The sequence below is a fragment of the Canis lupus genome, chromosome 30, assembly GCF_003254725.2.
Source record: "Canis lupus dingo isolate Sandy chromosome 30, ASM325472v2, whole genome shotgun sequence".
In the NCBI taxonomy this organism is placed as follows: Eukaryota; Metazoa; Chordata; class Mammalia; order Carnivora; family Canidae; genus Canis; species Canis lupus.
Window position 1 is genome coordinate 24735502 of NC_064272.1, and position 19056 is coordinate 24754557.

General features: G+C 36.4%; 1 protein-coding gene across 14 annotated transcripts in view; it reads right to left on the reverse strand.

Moving 5' to 3' along the window:
* BNIP2 (BCL2 interacting protein 2) overlaps positions 1-18520 on the reverse strand; it is a 37182-nt gene extending 18662 nt beyond the window's left edge. For 2 of the 14 annotated variants that reach the window (XM_049104054.1, XM_035708666.2), the window contains exons 1-10: positions 18310-18516; positions 11318-11424; positions 10227-10294; positions 9150-9317; positions 7340-7516; positions 5855-5957; positions 4801-4932; positions 3418-3504; positions 3196-3294; positions 2449-2484 (exon numbers count right to left, since the gene is read on the reverse strand). In XM_049104054.1, coding sequence (XP_048960011.1) covers positions 2449-2484; positions 3196-3294; positions 3418-3504; positions 4801-4932; positions 5855-5957; positions 7340-7516; positions 9150-9317; positions 10227-10294; positions 11318-11367 — 920 coding nt within the window. In that variant the 5' untranslated portion in view covers positions 11368-11424; positions 18310-18516. Of the gene's footprint in view, positions 1-2448; positions 2485-3195; positions 3295-3417; positions 3505-4800; positions 4933-5854; positions 5958-7339; positions 7517-8181; positions 8273-9149; positions 9318-10226; positions 10295-11317; positions 11426-18309 lie in introns of those variants that run through there. The other 12 variants (XM_049104056.1, XM_035708667.2, XM_035708674.2 and 9 more) reach the window with 11 other exon arrangements.
* Positions 18521-19056: the final 536 nt, after the last annotated feature.

Genomic DNA, 19056 nt, shown 5'->3' on the forward strand with positions numbered 1-19056 from the left:
CTGGCAAGAAATGTGACCCTTGGTTTGCCTAAAGGCTATAAAATATTTTACAAATACCCAAATTAACTTTATTAAAAGTTCAAATTACAACAGGTAATTAAAATCTTGCACTGCAGCATGGGTGGGGCATAGATCTAAGTGATGAGAGTGGCAGGAAAAACATCTCCCTCAAAAATGATTTTCTTAACTGAAATATTAAAATGCCACTAATGCCACCAATTGATCAATGTTTTTAAATTCAGTGATAAAAATGCCTATTTATAGAAACCATAGTTATTCTCCAAAATTTATTGGTATACTTAGAATATAAATGCCTTTCACTTATGTTGATAGTAAGAAGCCATCAAATTTAATAATTGGAAATATCTAGAAGTGGTTAAAAATCAGACTGGATTAGTAGTGGGTTGTATAGAGATCACATCAAAATTTAGGCAAGTGGGGATGAGAAGAATTATGTTAATTACAACACAATTACAAACAACATTTTAAAGATAATGTACAACAGTCTATTACTACTATATTTGTACTTGTTTGAATTACTGATAGAGGGGAGTTTAAAACAATTTGGTATAATATACGAAGATACTTTTCATACTTGTTTCCATTACTATGATCACCACCACCCATTACTAGGATCACCTGAACATTTAGTAAATGAGGCCTAAAAGTCTTGGTCTGTGGTAAAGCCAGATTAATAACATCTAAAAACATTTTTTATGCTGGTACCAGAAGTTTGAAAGGTATATAGTCTTGATAAGACATGCAATGTACATCTAGTCTTTTCGACATCTGAAATAAATTTATGAACTAATTTCACAGTTGCTTTATTTTTAAACTACTATTTTTAAACAAACATTTTAACAATTGCGATCTCTTGCTACACTTGCACTGAGCTGTTTGAAAGAAATATCTACAACATTTAGAACTACTATACTTCCACGCTCAGTTTTGAAGCCTCCTTATTAAGTACTCATCATAGAGATTTCACCTTAAGTACACTCCTCCACATATAGCCTCTGTTAAATTTTTAAAAACGTGTTCCTTTATTTTTAAAACTTGACTGTTACCATTTTCAAGCTGACAAGGATTTATTTTTTTAAGACAAAAAACTGTGCAAAAATTAAGAAGTACCTGAAACATATACGTAATGATTCTATTAAGGTTAAACAAAAGTAAAAAAAAAGGGGGAAAAAATAAAGATATAACAGTATTGGTAGGTATTGAGCAATATATTTAAATAAAAAGTATTGTTCCACTGTTTTCTGATACCTAAATTCCAGGTAATTAAATACTAAGAACTTCGTAAAAAAGGCACAAATACAGCAGATTTTATCAACAAAGGCAATTCATTTTGAAATCCATGAAGCAGCTGGCTTCAATATACAATTACAGACTGTATTTTTGATTTCAGTTATCTCTTTGGCAAGTATACACTAGTACCTAGAAAGGAAAAAAAAATTAACAGTATCTAAAATTACTGTCCACATCTCTATGTTAAAGTGTTTGTTACACTAAGTGTCATAAAAAATGTAAAGCTATGATTCCATCACATGGTCAGCTGAATTCTTGCTCATCAACAGAGTCAAAATGTGTTCAAAGAATGTTTCAGTTCCTTATAATTACTTCCTTAGAATAGCTAGTGTTAATAACTACATAACAAATCTTTCACCTTAACTCTTAAGAGAGGCTGTTTTAAAGCTGTTTTGCTAATTTGTCATTATTAAAAAAAAAAAATCCATTAACAAGTCAACTCCAAATCCTACAGTTCTAAATTACTATATAAAATGGTAACTATTTTATACCTTGCCTTTCATCTTCTAAGCCGAGATATTAATAGCTAATAGTTTGTTATGCTCAAAGCAGTATTCAAAATCAAAGATGGAAAGCAGAGTGTTTAACTATTTAATGGTATGTTGAATTTTAGGTATTTTATCATATGTAGAATTTGACTGGTTAGCAGGCCATTTAAGCACATAGGGAAATCAATGTTGGTTAGCCAAAGAATATGTGCATTGCAAATATAATCATAAACCCCAGGGAAATACACCAATTCTTTAAAAAAGTACATATGTATTTATCAAAAGCACTAGATAGACATTTAAACAATATGGTGAAACAGATACAGCCTTAGAGGGAATTGGGTTTCCAAATAACATTCTTAGCAAAAATGCTCTGGTTTTGTCATCAGTATATATAACATGAAGAAGTGAGGAGAGGTTATGGCTTTTAATTCCTAATTGGCATTAAAATGGTATTAGAACAGGGTGAATCCAAGCCATATTCAGCATCAGGAACTTTGGATTCACTCTGTATTTGGATTCTGGGGTATGTTTATATTTACAAATGCTATTATCTTTGTCTACAAGCTAACCAACCAATAAGGAAGAGTTAGTTTGTGCAATGCAAATGGACTAGTCTAGATGCAACCCAGTCAAGGTGTGCATATACCTTTTTTGTTTCTTTTTTAACTTTTCTTCTTCATACCTTGGTAGGGAAGAGTTATTTCAGTAAATATACATGTTATAAAGATGAACAAAATTTGAAAAAAAAAAAAAAAAAAAAAAAAAAGCACCGACAATAAGCTCATAGAAGTCTGCAGGCAAAACCAAAAATATTTAGCACACTATGTAGAAAGTGAAAACTGACCAAAGAAATCTGGCTTTGACACATTAAACAGACTAAACCTTAAATTAGTAGACCAAAAAACTTTTTCTACATCACAGCAGTGTGATACCGAAGGATTTATGTTAATAGCCTTCTACCAAATTCCAAAGGAATGAACCAAAGTTAGGCTGATATAAATAATATTGTATTTCTTCAGTAATGGGATTATTCAATGCTAGGATGGGTTTATTCAAATTTGGAGAGCAGCATGTTTAAGTTTGGAGAATGTTCTTTACTAATGACCAACCAGGAAATCACCTTAGACTGTAAATAGTCTTTAAAAATAAAAATTAATCACAACCAGAAATAATCCTTCCTGCTTCTTCAGTTGATACACTGAAGAAAATGGTGACTTATGGGGAAGGTGCTAGAAAACAATTCTTTCTTTCCCTTTTCCTTAGTTTATAAAAACAAGAGCAGTTACAAAATATTTATCATATAGGAAGTGAAAATGAATATTGAAAAATATTTACCTCTTGCACATCAAAATATAAAGATCCAATACAATTAAAGAAATAAAACAAAACATACTGTTTTATGCATTCTGGTATGCCAACATATTCCATGGGGACAAGTTCCGCTAGTTCTGCCAAATTAAAGACGTATCTAATTTTTTGGCTGAATTTTGAGCTATGGAAGAAAATAAAAATAATTACCTCAATATTCTGATCAACAAAAGTGACAAGAAATTCATATAAGGACTTTGTGTTTTTGTTTATGGTTTTCTTTTTTAAAGTGCTCTCAAAAAATTACCTAATAAAGGGTCTTGTAACAGCTAGAAGTGTTCTGATAAACCATGAGGGATGTACAATGATTAGTGATTTTAGGTTTTTCCGTAACCTGGAGTTAAAAAAAAAAGAAAAAGAAATAAAAATTTAAAAGCTCTATAAAGTCTAATGCTAGAAGAAAAGGTAAGGCATTACTAAGTATGCGCAACTTTACACAAAACCCCCTCATCCTAAAGTTCATTTAGATGTGATATGCCTAAAGATGAGAAAATACACTTTTCAATTCTGATGGTCTCTCCTACTGCTACGAGATGAACTTTATTTCATCTGGTTAAATTTTTGTCCACGGTACAGCCTGTTGTTAAATGTCTCCTAGATACATTCACTTGTTTTTAGGATTCTGTCAATACTGAATACAGAAGTAAGCTGTTTTCATTCTTCAGGACAAGAACGGAACTGGTATTCATTTCTTCAATCACCACAAAAAGCACTGTGCAGGCAGAAAGCTGGGAGTCCAGATCACCACAGGAACAGGAAATGTAAATCAGATCTAACACATTCTTAGGGAGTCTAAAATTCTGAATAAAAATTAAAGGATTACCCTGGATGGTTAAAAAGACCAAATAAACACTGCTGTTTTATCATGCATACTCCACAAATAAAGTGGTCATTAGGTGTTTTTTTTTGTTTTAAATCATAAGAACTAGCCCATGCCATGTCTAGGTATTTAGAGAAAACTACTAATGAGTCGGAGTTCATTAAATAAGTTCAAATTAGCTATAATCAAATCAAACCAATTGGAGATTCAAAGTTCCTTCCATCAGTAAGGATGACTAATTCCCAGGAGAATATACTCCCCTGGAGCTCATTCCAAAGTAAGATTAAAAAGCTAAGCATCTTAAAAACCATAAAATATGCTAAGCACTATGAGTTAGGCAAAACAGAATGTATTAAAACAGGAAATGTTTTCCACCCTCTCCCAAAATGTAAATTATAGGAAAAACGTGGTATAAATAGGAGAAATAAAGAACTATTCTATAGGTTTGTTTTAAGGAATTATTACTTTTTTAAAAAGACTTTATTTATTCATGAGAGATACAGAAAGAGAAGCAGAGACACAGGCAGAGGGAGAAGCAAGCTCCATGCAGGAAGCCTGATGTGGGACTCGATCCTGGGAATCCAGGATCAGGCCCTGAGCTGAGCCACCCACTGCATCCCAGGAATTATTCTTTATAAAACAGATCAAAACTAATTTCCTTCATGATATTCTAAAATACTGAATTGAAAAAACAGAAATATGAAATTAACAAATACAATTATGGTGTCTTTAAGTGCCAACTGGAAATAAAATTTAATAAAGCTATTATAAAAATTATTCAGACTAGTTCTCAATGTGTATTTACAATACCTTCTATCAATTTGCTGATAGCATTTCCTCAGCCATCCCAGGCTGGGCATTTTTCTTCGAGTTGTAGCACCATTTAAATAAACTATCATGTAGTTTTCTGCTACTAACAGCTCCAAAGTGCCAATAACATACCTGTAGAAACAAATAAGTTTAATCCTTAAATATTGCTTTGCAAAACCAAACAAAATTATCCAAATTATATAATGCCCTTTCTTCCCCTTTAATGACAGCAAAGCCAACTAAAACTTCAGAACTGCCTTAGTTAGTACTATGATTATATATAAAAAAGAGTAATTTTTTTAGAAATACATATTTAAAAGTTTATAGATGGAAACGACATGATTTCTGGGACTTGCTTCAAAATTACAATGGGAAGAACATGCACTTCTGAGAATGAAGTATAAACTGATTAATTATGGGAGATGATTCATACACAAAAATTCAATATACTTCTCTTTACCTTTATTTAGGTTTGAACTTTTCCTCAGTAAGATTTTTAAAAACACCACTAACTTAAGAAATAGAATGACTCCGTGGGAATAGAACTAAATCAGTTCAGTTACATTTGGCTTTTTGGGAGTAAATACAGTTTAGCCATATGATTTGGTGATAAAAGTAATTTCTTTACACTTAATGTGTCCTCAAATGTAACATAAAGAAGTTGGAACAGGGATCCCTGGGTGGCGCAGCGGTTTAGCGCCTGCCTTTGGCCCAGGGCGTGATCCTGGAGACCCGGGATCGAATCCCACGTCGGGCTCCCAGTGCATGGAGCCTGCTTCTCCCTCTGCCTGTCTCTGCCTCTCTCTCTCTGTGTGACTATCATAAATAAAAAAAAAAGAAGTTGGAACAGATAAACTAAAATATTCCTTCCAGTTTTAAACTGACAATTTTTCTGTTGAGTTGGAAAATGAATAGTTTCATAATGCCAAAGAATAAGGACTAAAAGAAGCAGAATGGGGGTAATTATAATCTTTTCCCAGTTAAATTCACTTCCTTAAATTGGAGATTAATTAACCAGAATTCCGTCCAAATTTTTTTGTGAAGATATACTTACTTAAAGAGATTGTCCATCAGGTATCTATAGTTAGGTTGACCACTTTCAGGCATAAAACAGACAGCAAACACAACAATGGCATTTAATCCATCCCCATAATATCCTGAAAAAGAAATTTAAAATCACCAGCATGATTTTACTTTTTCAGAGGAAATCTGTACAGTTGATAGACTACAGTGGTTCATGATCCACAAATTTTTTGATCAAAAAAGCATGGTTTCTTTTTTAACCTCATATAGTTTTATAAAGATCTTTAACCCCTGAAGAGGAAACAGTGGGCATAAAAACCAGAAAGCCACTTAAAGTGGCACAATCAGAAAGGCAGCCTTATTTTTAGCAAATAGACAAATGAAGTGATGTAATCCAGGCAAGCCTAATACAAAAAGGTCTGCAATAAAAGAATCTTATGCAAGTAATGGTTTAAGTGGGTGGTTTTTATTTTTATTTATTTTTTAAAAGATTTTATTTATTTATTTATTCATGAGAGACACAGAGAGAAGCAGAGACACAGGCAGAAGGAGAAGAAGCAGGCTCCATGAAGGGAGCCTGATGTAGGACTCGACCCCAGATCCCAGGATCACGCCCTAAGCCAAAAGCAGCTGCTCAACTGCTGAGCCACCCAGGAGTCCCAAAGTGGGTGCTTTTTAAAAAATAGTTTTACACTCAACAATGTCTACTATTTTGCAGATTACTTGTAGAGTATTAAAAACTAAGATCATATCTCTATTTAACTGAAGAAAAAGTGTTAAAATGTGTATGTTTATTATAATCTCTAGATAATAAGCTGTATCCAGTAACAGATTGTTTTAACTTTCATTTCTATTGTTTATAAACGTGCACTGAAAAGGTTTAAACATTTCAAGAACATTAGCATCTTTAATACCTTTCTCAACTTCTTAGAAAACACTGTGATAATTCAATAGGATAAAATGGTCCTAATTATTTCCCACTAATCCAAACAAAGCACTATTTCTGAAAGACACTAGGTTTAAACCATGAGGCAGCCCTTACAATTTGCTTCTTAAGAACTAGCTGAATTAATGCAAATCGGTGGACTTCCTGATCCAGATTAACCTGTTTTCTTCATCTGAATAGGATTAAATTAGGCGGAATAATGTAACTGCAAATATTCAAGTGATTTGCTTTTAGATGAATAAAGACTACAGAAATACAGAGGAGAATGCATGGATAAAAAGGGGAGAAAGTCCCAGTGTTGAAGGGGGAGATGTCTAGAGATAGGGCGAAAGATAGTTTTCACTATATACTCTTTTGAATATACTGTGTTATTGTACTAATGATTTTTAAATTTGTTTTTATCCTTTTACTTCAAATCTGTTGTTTCTAAAATGAATGATAAAAATTAAAAAAATAAAATGAATGATAAATGTTTATTACATATTTTTCTTAACTCAAGGGAGAGTTTCTTTATGCATTTACATTTCTGATACAGCACTAAAAAATAAGGACAATTTTGATAGCTCTTACCTCCATGGCTGATAACTTTTTTATAGGGTTCAATTGCCTTCATATCAACCCTGTGGTCCTGTTCTCCAATTCTGAACATACGCCAGCGTCGTCCATCTTCTTTTTCCTCTGCTGCTGTGTATTCAGTAATTGAGCCTTTCCTAATAATTTCAGTAGTTTTGGGTTTTGGAAGATCATCTGTCAAAATAAAAAGTTTTTGAATCACAAATTTTTATACAATAAAAATCAAATTAACATGTTAACCACTTTACTATCTAATTAGATTGTTCAGAGAATTTTTCATTATACCTTCTTTGGAATTTTAAGTATTTCTTCTATAATAGAGAAAAAAGCTTGTTATTGATATGAGGCCATTTTACATTTTTGGAAATCGTGGTTAACTTTTTTTGTATTGCCTAATTCAGAAAGTACCTAATCACAGTGCAATGTATATTCATGAGCTCAAAAAAGATAATTCATAAGCCATTAAAATCTTAGTACATCAGTCTTATAATGCCATTCCAGATTCTATTTACAACATTGTTCTTGGTAGTTACCACTACAGGTTATTTAAAGCAATTGAGAGCTAATTGTTTGTTACTAAGCATGTAAATTATTCCCCAAACACTATAATATCAGATAGAAAGTGGTTAACCAGTTGGTGATTATTTATCATTGATCAGTTTTATTGAGCAGAAATTTACTGAGAATGCTCTGAAGTGTACATGCAAAACTCTATTTTAAATTGACATTAGCCAAAGCAGAAGCACCAATGATTAGGTGTAATTTATATTTCAAGATTGCATTTTAGTGGATTTTAAATGAAGTAATGATTTTTGAAATTTTAGTATTATAGTCCTTACCAAAAGATGGGGAAAGGGGGAACCTACGGCATGTTAGTTGTTTTGTTTCCAAGATAAAGCTGTTAACGGAAAATATCCTTCCAGGAAATGACTACAGCAGCATTAAAGAAAGAAGAGACAAAACACATAGGCAGAAAACTATTTCAGTATCTTTTTAAAATATTGCTTATTACTGGAGTGCTTACTGAACCAGTAAAACAGGAAGAAAAAAGGAACAAAGATACAGCATACCAAGGATCTTACTCTTTACTGCAGATAAGACACATAGTGCTAAACACTGTTTTGAAATAAAAATCATTTTAAAGATGGAATATACAAACAACTATACAAAGACACTGTACCCAGCAATTATCTAACTAAAGAAACCATCAAAGCAAAACACATGTCAATTCTTTTGAATTCAAACTAACTGATGAGAAGGAATGTAAAGTCTGGGGACCAAGAGGATACATGAATCATGCTGGCTGCTTACATGGTACAGCACTACCAGGTAAACCTAGTTTAAAAAAATCACCCTTCAGAGCTCTCTCTGTAAACCCTTAACTACTTTTTAGCATATTCCCTATAGTACATGTCTCTTCAAAGCTTTTTTCTTAGCTGACTGATGGAATAAAAGAACATGCCATAGTTACTAGGAGTATTTTAGAAGCAACATGAAAAAAAGTAACTTTACAACACTGGGCAATTAGGAAAGAAAATAAAGCCACTTGTGTCATCTACTAAAAATAGTTTTGAAAGTCATGAGAATATTGAGTGCTAGCAGAATTTCCTATCTTAGTAACAATAATATAGTAGGAACTTTAAAATGAGTAACTTCATGTTTCAACACAATCCCTTAACCATTGATTTTAGCTTCATGATCAACTTTTAAATTTTCAATTATCCTAATAGGAGACCACTATTCAAAAAAACACATATGTATACAGACACAAACATTTATTAATGCAGGTCAGATAAAAACAATTTACCTTCCCACTCAAATTCATTACTGTTCTCCGATGGTGTGTCTAAGCCATCTAAGTCAATCTCCCCACTTTCATCCAAATCATCTGACAGCACAGAGCCATCGCTAGGATCCAGGGTCAGGCTAATGTCTGGAGCCATGAGTTTCTTTCTGACTTTATTTCCATTAACTTCTAGCGAGTATGGAATGGGTTAAAAAAAAAAAGTGAACAATAGATTAGAAGAAATGTTTACATGCTCAACTTGAGTAAGAGAAAAAAAACGTTTTTAAGTATTTATTTTTTAGGGTGGCTCAGTTGGTTAAGCCTCTGCTCATGATCTCAGAGTCCTGGAAGCGAGCCCCATGTCGGGCTCTCTGCTCAGTGAAGAATCTGCTTCTGCTTCTCCCTCTCCCCCTGGCTTGTGCTCTTTCTCTCACGCTGTCTCTCTCTCAAATAAATAAATAAAATCTTTAAAAAAATGTTTATATATTTTTTAGAAAGAGTAAGAGTGTAAGCATGTGAGTGGGGAAAGGTGCAGAAGAAGAGGGAGAATTATAGGCAGGCTCCATGCCCAGTGCAGAACCCAGCACAAGGTTCGATCTCATGATCTTGGGATCATGACCTGAGCTGAAATCAAGAGTTAGAAGCTTAACTGACTGAGCCACCCAGGCTCCCCAAATAAGGGAAAAATTCTAACCATTTCATTCTTAAGAAAAGTAACATTAAGCAAACACAATCCCAAAGTATTAATTTACAAACCTTGGATTTTGATCATTATTGCTTCTATATCATGGCAAGACGACATATCCCAGCAAGGATATATCTTTTTAAGTAACAGAGGCAGACATTATAGTGAGTTTTTACTGCTAAAAATGATCTCCTCTCAACCTTTTATGATAGAAATTTCCAAAACCTAAGGGTATGCTTTTGGAAAGTTAAATTTCCAAAGCATTAAAAAATGCTTTCTTAAAACATTCAACTTCTCCTTTGGCTCTGTATAATAGAACAAAAAGTATTCTTTTTTTTTCCTTGACAAATTAATGTGTTCAAAAATAGCACAAAGTCTACCATTTCATTGAAACCAAAGTGCCAAGTTCTTACCAGGCTGGCTCTCTGGTCCAGTTACAGCTAAAATATCTGCTTCCATACCATCATCCTCTGGTAAAGGTCTAGAAGATACAGACATAATTTTTAATTCACAAATTAAAAAAAATTTTGAAGTTCAAAGAGCTATTAAAAATATCTTAGAGAACCAATTATGTGGAAAACTGAATAAAATAGTTTCTAAAGCTTCAGTAATTTACAAATGACTTTTAAAGAAAAAATTTCAGACTATCAGAGATGATTTACATATTTACATAAGTAGCACATAAAAGTAGATATAAATTCCTTATGTAACTGCTGTTAAATACAACTACAAGACAAATCTAAAAATTATAAACAACCTAAAAAGCATAGAACTCAAATGCACGAGTTTAATGTGATATATAATACAATGTGTGGTAAACTGTCCCTTACATGGGAGTGTGATAATGATGGCTACAATTCTTTTGAGCTCAGCATTTCTATATTACTACTATTATCACCATGTGCTATGCAATGACTTAGTACTCCCACCAGCCGTCCATATTCTGTTAATGGACCTTCACCTTCTTATGCACTGGGATGGTCTTCTGACCAAGATGGTATGGAAGCACCATTTAAATATAAGGTCTGCCTTTGCCCTTTTTCTCTTAACCCAGCTGGCACCAATACAATTGTAAATACAAATGCAAACCAAAGTAGCTGGCCAGATGATCTAAAAAATCCTTTTTATTTAATAAGTTTTTCCTTAAAATGGAAGCACAAAATTTAATAATCCTTACATCCAAAGACTCCCTTCTTCCAGGAACCCCTCAGACTCCAGCTTAAGAAATACCATATTTAAGCATTTTTTGTAACAGTCAACATTCTGAAATTTAAATGTTGAAACAAAAATAAAAGATTATGAAACATCACATACATATTTAGTGAAAGATAAGGTATAAGATAATTCCTCTAACTGTTGGAATTTTCATTTTCTAGCATCAAATGAACACCTTTTGATACTGGGTTTCTGTAAGAAGTTTAATACTCATTTAATAAGTGGTATCTCAATAAAGACATTTTGAAGTTTTGTTTTAAATTTGTCTTCATTTGAAAGTACTGCTCACATTGGAAAATCTTCATCTTGCCATTCTTCTTTAAGTTCCACACCTTCCATCCTCAGTTTAGATTCAATATCAACTACAAACTCTTGATAATCCAGAGAGCCAATGTTCTGTGAAAAGAGAAAAATTTATAACAATGTATTTACCATGTTACTTTTTATCTGCTGAAAAGGTACAACAGAGTTAAACCTTAGTTCACACTTCCACCCTGGTTATGAAATCAATTTATTGAGCTGCAACTACCATTAAAAAAAAAAAAAAAGATAAAGAATGAAACTCAGAGTATATATATATATACACACACACACACACACACACACACACTAGTGAAGTAAGTACTATTTGTTGTAAGGGTATTACGCAGTGAAAATATGTTTTCAGTTACATATATGCATGTGTGTCGTAGGTTGTGATTTAAATTTTATTAAATTTTGTGAATTACGTAAAAACAACTGGCGGGGGGGGGGACGGTGGTGAGCGGTACAAAGAATAAAAGTAAATATATTCTCTATTCTAGACCCATAATTAAATTTTCTGTCCTCTGGATAGAAGTTGATCCTAGAAACTGAACACTAATAAATCACATTTACATCCATGATTCAGTAAAGCCAAATGGTATGTATCCTGTATCTTTTTAAAGCTGAGGTATAATTAACATTTTTAAATTGAAGTATAATTAACATGTGTGCTGTTTTCTATACTTCCATTTGTGTAGCTTCAACACCATAATTCCAGAGCCAGGTAAGGAAGGCTACTCAGTAACTATCCAGTAAATGAATATGACGAATCTATACTAAACTTTTTTCATGTAGTTCAGCGTAAGTTTTCAGACACTGAACTTAGTGAATATTTCTACTCCTGCAACTATATGTGCTAACCTAGGCCATTCAGTTTTAGTTTTAGTCTGTCCAATGAAGGGTGTGGGTGCCTACATCCTCACTTTACAAAGTGAAGAATGCAGGGATTGGTTTGGTTGATGGAATAAGAACTAGAGGTTTAAGATTATTTAAGAAGTCATAAAGATCAACTGGTTAATGAGTGCAACAAAAACTGTGATACTTTCTTTAGGGGATAAGATAATAAGCTAATATTTAGTTCAACTGCATTAGAGCAAGTCACTAGATGACTATAGTTATTGGTTTTCTTTTTTAATTTTTAAAGATTTTATTTATTTATTCATGAGAGACACACAGAGAGAGGCAGAGAAATAGACAGATGGAGAAGCAAGCTCCCCGTGGGGAGCCCGATGTGGGACTCCATCCTGGGAACAGGATCATGCCCTGAGCCAAAGGCAGATGCTCAAGGTGTCCCTAAAGTTATTGTTTTAAAAAAGCAATAAATATGTATTTCTTAAGAGATAGAAAGTATCACTACAAGTATTAAAAACTAAGCAAAAAGTGGTTGGCCCCAGTGGAAAAAGAAAGAGGGGGAGATGGTGAGAATGACTGATGCTTTTCATAGTAAATCCTAAACTATTTGACTTTTAAAATCATGTATATTAACTTTAAAAAACTTTCAAATAAAACAAATGGTGACACCCATTCACTTCAATTAGTTTTCTAAAACAAAGACACGATATCTCCACACACTAGTGTATTACGCAGCCATAAAGAAGGGAAATTTTGCCATTTGCAACAATATGGGTGGATCGAGGATATAATGCTAAGTGAAAAAAGTCAGTCAGAGAATGACAAATATCGTATGATTTCACTCATATGTGGCATTTAAGAAACAAATGAACAAAATAAAAAGACAAAACAAAAAAACAAGACAAGTATATAGAACTGGTGGGGAGGTGAGTGGGAAGTGAGTGAAAGAGGTGAAGAGGATTAAGAGTATACTTATCATCATGAGCACTGAGTAACCTACAGAATTGCTGAATCATTATATTGTACACCTGAAACTAATATAACTAGTATAACACTGTTAATTATACTGGAATAAAAAAATAAAAATTAAAAAAATTAAAAAATTAAAGATGTGGTCGTGGTTTATAGCTGCTTTATTTGCTGTCATTACAACACTCAAAAGATGTACAAAGCTGTACAAAAAAGTATTATGTTCTAGCACAACAACAAAATCACACTGGCAATCTTCTAAAGTGTTAGATTTCACACGGTAAACTATATCTGGGAGGCTCTCTTCTCAGTTTGAATTCTTATGCTCAGGGAAGGGTTTCACACATTCTTAAAAGTTTTAAATTTTCAAGGACCCACTGTGAAGCACAGAAAAAAATGGCAAACGCTCTTTTCTTCACCAACATATTTGTTTGGAAAACTCAGTATTTGCATATGTAAGTCATTTTTACTTCTCTGGGAAAACACTGACCCAGGCAATGTTGAGAAATTAATGGAAAACACACCTAAAATATAGCAATCTTGAGTTCTTTACCACATTCTGTTTCTAATACATACACAGACTACATCTTAACACAGGTCTTCAATGATCACTTTATAGATTGTTCTCTGATGGTAACTTTCTCTGTAAAGAAGAAAATAAAAAAAGGATACCTATCTTACCAATCTCTTCTATTTAGAACACAGAACTAGTATAAAAGACCAAAAGATTATGGCCATAAAGCCCAAATACTTAATGCCTATTAACTTAGAAATTAATTCTCAAGTGAGACTGAAACACTATCACTAAAGGTTTAAAACTATCTCTTTCAGAAGTTTTTAATTCACTGTACTCAATTTTTTTCTGAAGTCTTGTGTAATCACTTAAAAGCGAATATACTTCCGAAATTCAATAATCAGAAAAAGTTTCCATTATTTTGTTTTACCTTTTTGTATGTGTTGGAAAAATATCAGGATGTTCTTTTTTTTTTTTTTTTTTTTTGATATCAGGATGTTCTTGTTGCCTTTTTCAAATATCCCACATACTTAGAAAAATATTTAATATCGCATAAATAAAAGCAGAGACTGAAAGTTGCTATCACTATATTCCCAACACCTAGCACAGTGCATGGCACATAAGCCTGTAAATGTTAGTTACAAGTAAGACTATTATAAGGTACGACACTGGATAGCAAGCCATTGTTTTGCTCTACCTCTTAGGCTTATTTTTCTTATTAAACTACATTAATAGGCCTCCTGTTGTTTTACTCTCAAAAAGTGTAATGAAAATATTTAGGGCAACCCACATACATGCAATTATCAATTTCTGTTGGTAAAATTATTCCTTATTTCTTTTTTGTTTTAAAGACTTTATTTATTCATAGAGAGAGAGAGAGAGAGAGAGAGAGAGAGAGGCAGAGACACAGGCAGAGGGAGAAGCAGGCTCCATGCAGGGAACCTGATATGGGACTCCAACCCGGGTCTCCAGGATCACACCCTGGGCTGCAGGTGGTGCTAAACCACTGCGCCACCGGGGCTGCCCTTATTCCTTATTTCTAAGAGAAATATGTAACTTGTGAAATTCTATAAGACAAATGATGTCTTTTAGCTCTACTACTTGAAGAAGTTTATCACTTGAAAATAACTCAAGTGTTTCAGCCAATTCATTCAATTTTTATTTCAAAATCATATTGAAGCATGTCATGTTAATACAGCACATGGACATGGATATTTAGTTTGGGGATAATTATTTAAGCTAAACAGAACCAGCAGGAGACAGCAGACAGACTCAATCTTGCCTATTTCACCATAAATTGTAGAGAGAAAAGTACACTAGGTAGACAAAAAGTTCAAACAACTGAGAGAGTATTGTTCTTGGAAGCACTTAATCATCAGCAGCTGTAAGAACAGGAAACAAACAAGAAAGGAGCAATATAAGCACAACCACTTTGAAGGAAATCAGGACACCGCTGACTCACAAGTTAACTGTGGCTGTTTCCCATTTTTTGTTCATAGATTTGGTAAATTAGAATGGAGGAAATTACACTTTAAGATGCCATTTGTTAAAATAACCAAATGCAACAAGAATAACTAGATTTCTCAACATACTGGTGGTACCGGGAGCACATGATTGCTTATGCCAGTTACCAGCAGAAGGCATACAGATAAATTCAAAACACCGGCTGACATCAGTGAGGTTAAAAATCAAGGAGAATGGATTACCTCCTGAGACAACTTCTGGAAGGGAGGTGTGGCAGTAAATTCAACCAAGATAAAGAAGGGGATTTCCCTATAAACTCAGCAATATAAGCAAAAATTAAATATTAAAATCACATTTACAACTGTCTGAATTATAAATTATAATCTTACATGCCACTTTACTATTATGTAGTTTAACAGTGCTGCTAGAATAGGTGCTAGTAACTACCATCTATGCTGAAATCAATTATAGTTGGCAGAAGGAAATGTCCAGGCAAGTCTTTTACTTCTGCATTTAAACAGAAGGGCTTCATTCTAAGTATTTGTGTTCACTTTTCCCTAGGAGGCTGGCAGCACTGGTAGTGTTACTGGAAAATACTTTAGGCCAGTCTATATTTATGTTTACAAAGATCACCAAAACACCTCCAGAAAAATCTTATACGCTTGTCACTGCTTCCTTGAAAGCAGGGTCATACAAGTTTCTAAGACCGAAATGACAGTGAGATGTCACCTTACACCTGTCAGAATGGCCGTTCTTGAATAGACAAGAAATAGCAAGTGTTGGCAAGGATGTGCAGAAAAAGGAGTCCCTGTGCACTGTTGATAGGCATGTAAATTGGTAAAGCCACTATGGAAAACAGTATGGAGGTTCCCCGAAAAATTAAAAGGAACTACCATTTGATCCAGCAATTTTGGGTATTTATCTGAAGGAAACAAAATCATTATCTCAATAAGGTATATGCAGCCCCATGTTCATAGCAGCATTATTTACAATCGCCAAGATATGGAGGCGACCTGTTTCCACCGATAAATGAATAGATTAAAAAATTGTGGTATACAGGGCAGCCCAGGTGGTTCAGTGGTTTAGCACCACCTTCAGCCCAGGGCCTGATCCTGGAGACCCGGGATCGAGTCCCACATCGGGCTCCTGCATGGAGCCTGCTTCTCCCTCTGCCTGTTTCTCTGCCTCTCTCTCTCTCTCTCTCTGTGTCTCTCATGAATAAATAAATAAAATCTTAAAAAAAAAACTGTGGTATCCATATACAATGGAATATTATTCAACCATAAAAAGAATGAAATCTTGCCAGTTGGGACAACGTGGATAGACCTTGGGGGCATTATGCTATGTAAAGTAAGTTAGAGAAAGACAAATACTATAAGGTCTCACTTACTTGTGGAATCTTAAAACACACACACACACACACACACACACACACACACCAAGTTCAAAGATGTAAAGAACAGACTGGTGGATGCCAGATGGAAGAGGGGTTGGAGGAATGGGTGAAGGGGGTCAAACTTCCAGTTATAAAATAAATCCTAAGGATGTAATGTATAGCGTGTCGTGTTGATTATAGTTAATAATACTGTATTACAGGGGCGCCTGGGTAGCTCAGTGGTTGAGCATTAGCCTTGGGCTCAGGGTGTGATCCCAGAGTCCCAGGATCGAGTCCTGCATCAGGCTCCCCGCAGGGAGCCTGCTTCTCCCTCTGCCAGCTCTGTCTGGCCTTCCTTTTTTTAGATGCCTTCCTCCATCACAGCTCCTACTGGCGTTACTCCAAAGGCAAAGAAAAGAACCACTTTCCTTTTGGCATTTACTAACCACTTGTACATTCATCATCTGGTATGTTCCAATCAACAACTTTTGTGAGGTACGAAATACGGGTGTTATTTATCCCCGTTTTAGTTTACATATGAGGCAAATGACCCCACATTTTGGGTTCCAGATTAAATGCAGCCTGTTTCTAATACAGCACACTGTCTCCAGTTCACTGGCAACTTTATACAGCATAAGCCCGTAATGCCAGACTTGGTTACATTTAACTTCAAAGGTCCTCTAATGCTTAAAGACTACAACAGCACTGACTAATGACCACCTAGCTCAAGATCCATGTTTGCAGAAGTGGACCTGTCATACTTCCTGTATTAGCCCAACAATGTGAGGCGGCAATAGAGGAGATTATGAAAATAAGAATAGTCTAGAAGAAATGTAAAATGACGAGAACTAAGTAAAAGGTGTCCAAAGATCATCAAGATGATAGTATACAAGCTAACTAAACGGGGTAACTGAAGTTATCCATTTACAAGTTGCAGAAATTCTTATAAAATTTTAGAGAAGGAATATGTTTCGCTGAAAACGTAACTAGGCACTAAGATAAATAGAGATCCTAATTTAAAAAGGTGAGGAGGAGGGGGAAAAAAAAAAGGCAACTGTAAAGTGCAATCACACACTTCACTCAACTAAACTCTAAGGCAGGCACTATGTCAACCAGGAGGAACTGGGCAAAAGCTGTGCTCTCCGAGGGCTCCCGCCAACTGGCAGACGAGGGAAGTTTCAAAGCAACGTTAACAGATCCGAACAGATTCCTGATTTAACTGGAGTTGATCTAGGAGATTTCCAGCTGCATGAGAGACGCCCAGGAAACGCAAACCATTAAGCAAAAGCTGATGTCTGAATCCACGCAGGAACTGGGCTTTTATACGTAGGAAGGCCCTCTAAAGCCCTCATTACCAAGGGCCGCTTCCGCGTCTATTCCCCGAGGGTACTGGGCACAGCAGACGTCCGAGTTTCTTTGTTCTGCACCGGGACTGACGCTGGTCTTAAATACGCGACCGAAGCGGCCCGGTCACCGCACCCAGACCAGGGGGTGTGCAGGGGGGCCCAGCGGGGGAGGGGGGGCAAGTCCCGCCCCGAACACAACAGCACAAACGGAAAAGGGGTGGCCGGGTGGCGGGTAAGCCTAGCTAAGGCAAACAGGAGCCGAGCCAAGGGCGGGGGCCTAAGCTGGGCGGGGATCCGGGAAGCGCGTCCCGGGCAAGCTCCCCGGCGGCCCCCTCCATCCGCAGCCCTCCGCGCCTCCCCTCTCGGGCTGTCCGGGGGGCACGCACCCCTCAGACGTCCGCCGCAGGCCTGCTCTCAGCCCAGCCCCGCCGTGCCCAGCCTTCCCGGGCCGCACTCACCCCGGAGGAAGCCTTGGCCCCCTCGTCTTCCTCGCCCCTCCAGGCCGGCGACGTGGGGCTGACGGCCAGGGCGCAGGAGGGAGCGCCGAGAGGAGCCCGCTCCCCTCGGACTGCAGCGGAGACCCGGGCCCAGTGCCCTGGCTACAGCCGCAGCGACAGCAGCTGACCCGGACGCAGACAGCCGCCGGGGCGGAAGTGACGGAATCCCGACCTCCTTCGGGCGCGGGGGCCGGCGGAGACGGAGGCGGGGCGTCTTTGGCCCTTGCCCCGCCCCCTCGGCCGCGCGGACTGACGCATGCGCATTCCGCCCGGGCTGGCCGCGCCTCCTCTCCTCCCGCTGAGACCCGGTCCTCGACTCTCAAAGGGACGTTTCTACATCCCTTCTGTGGGCTTTATTGATCCTTAGAATAATTTTATAGCATAGAATGGGTGAAAGTAGGGGAGGGAGAATCGCCATAAAGGTGCTGTAAGATCACCGTCACGTCTTCCAGACGCTGTTTCTGTTCCCGTCCGGCCGTGCACAGGTGGCGGAAGGGCCCAGCTCTGCGGACCCATCGCACCTGGCGCAGCGGCGCAGGTGTGCAGAGGAGCCTCAGATCCGCATCCGCCAAGTCCCCACGAGGGCGCAGGCGTCCACCGATTGGACGGTGCATTTGGGAATGGGAAGAGGGAGCTTGGGGGCGACCGAAAAATGTCCATCACTGACCCGAAATGCGGCTCCCAGGTTTACGGGGTTTTGGCAACATG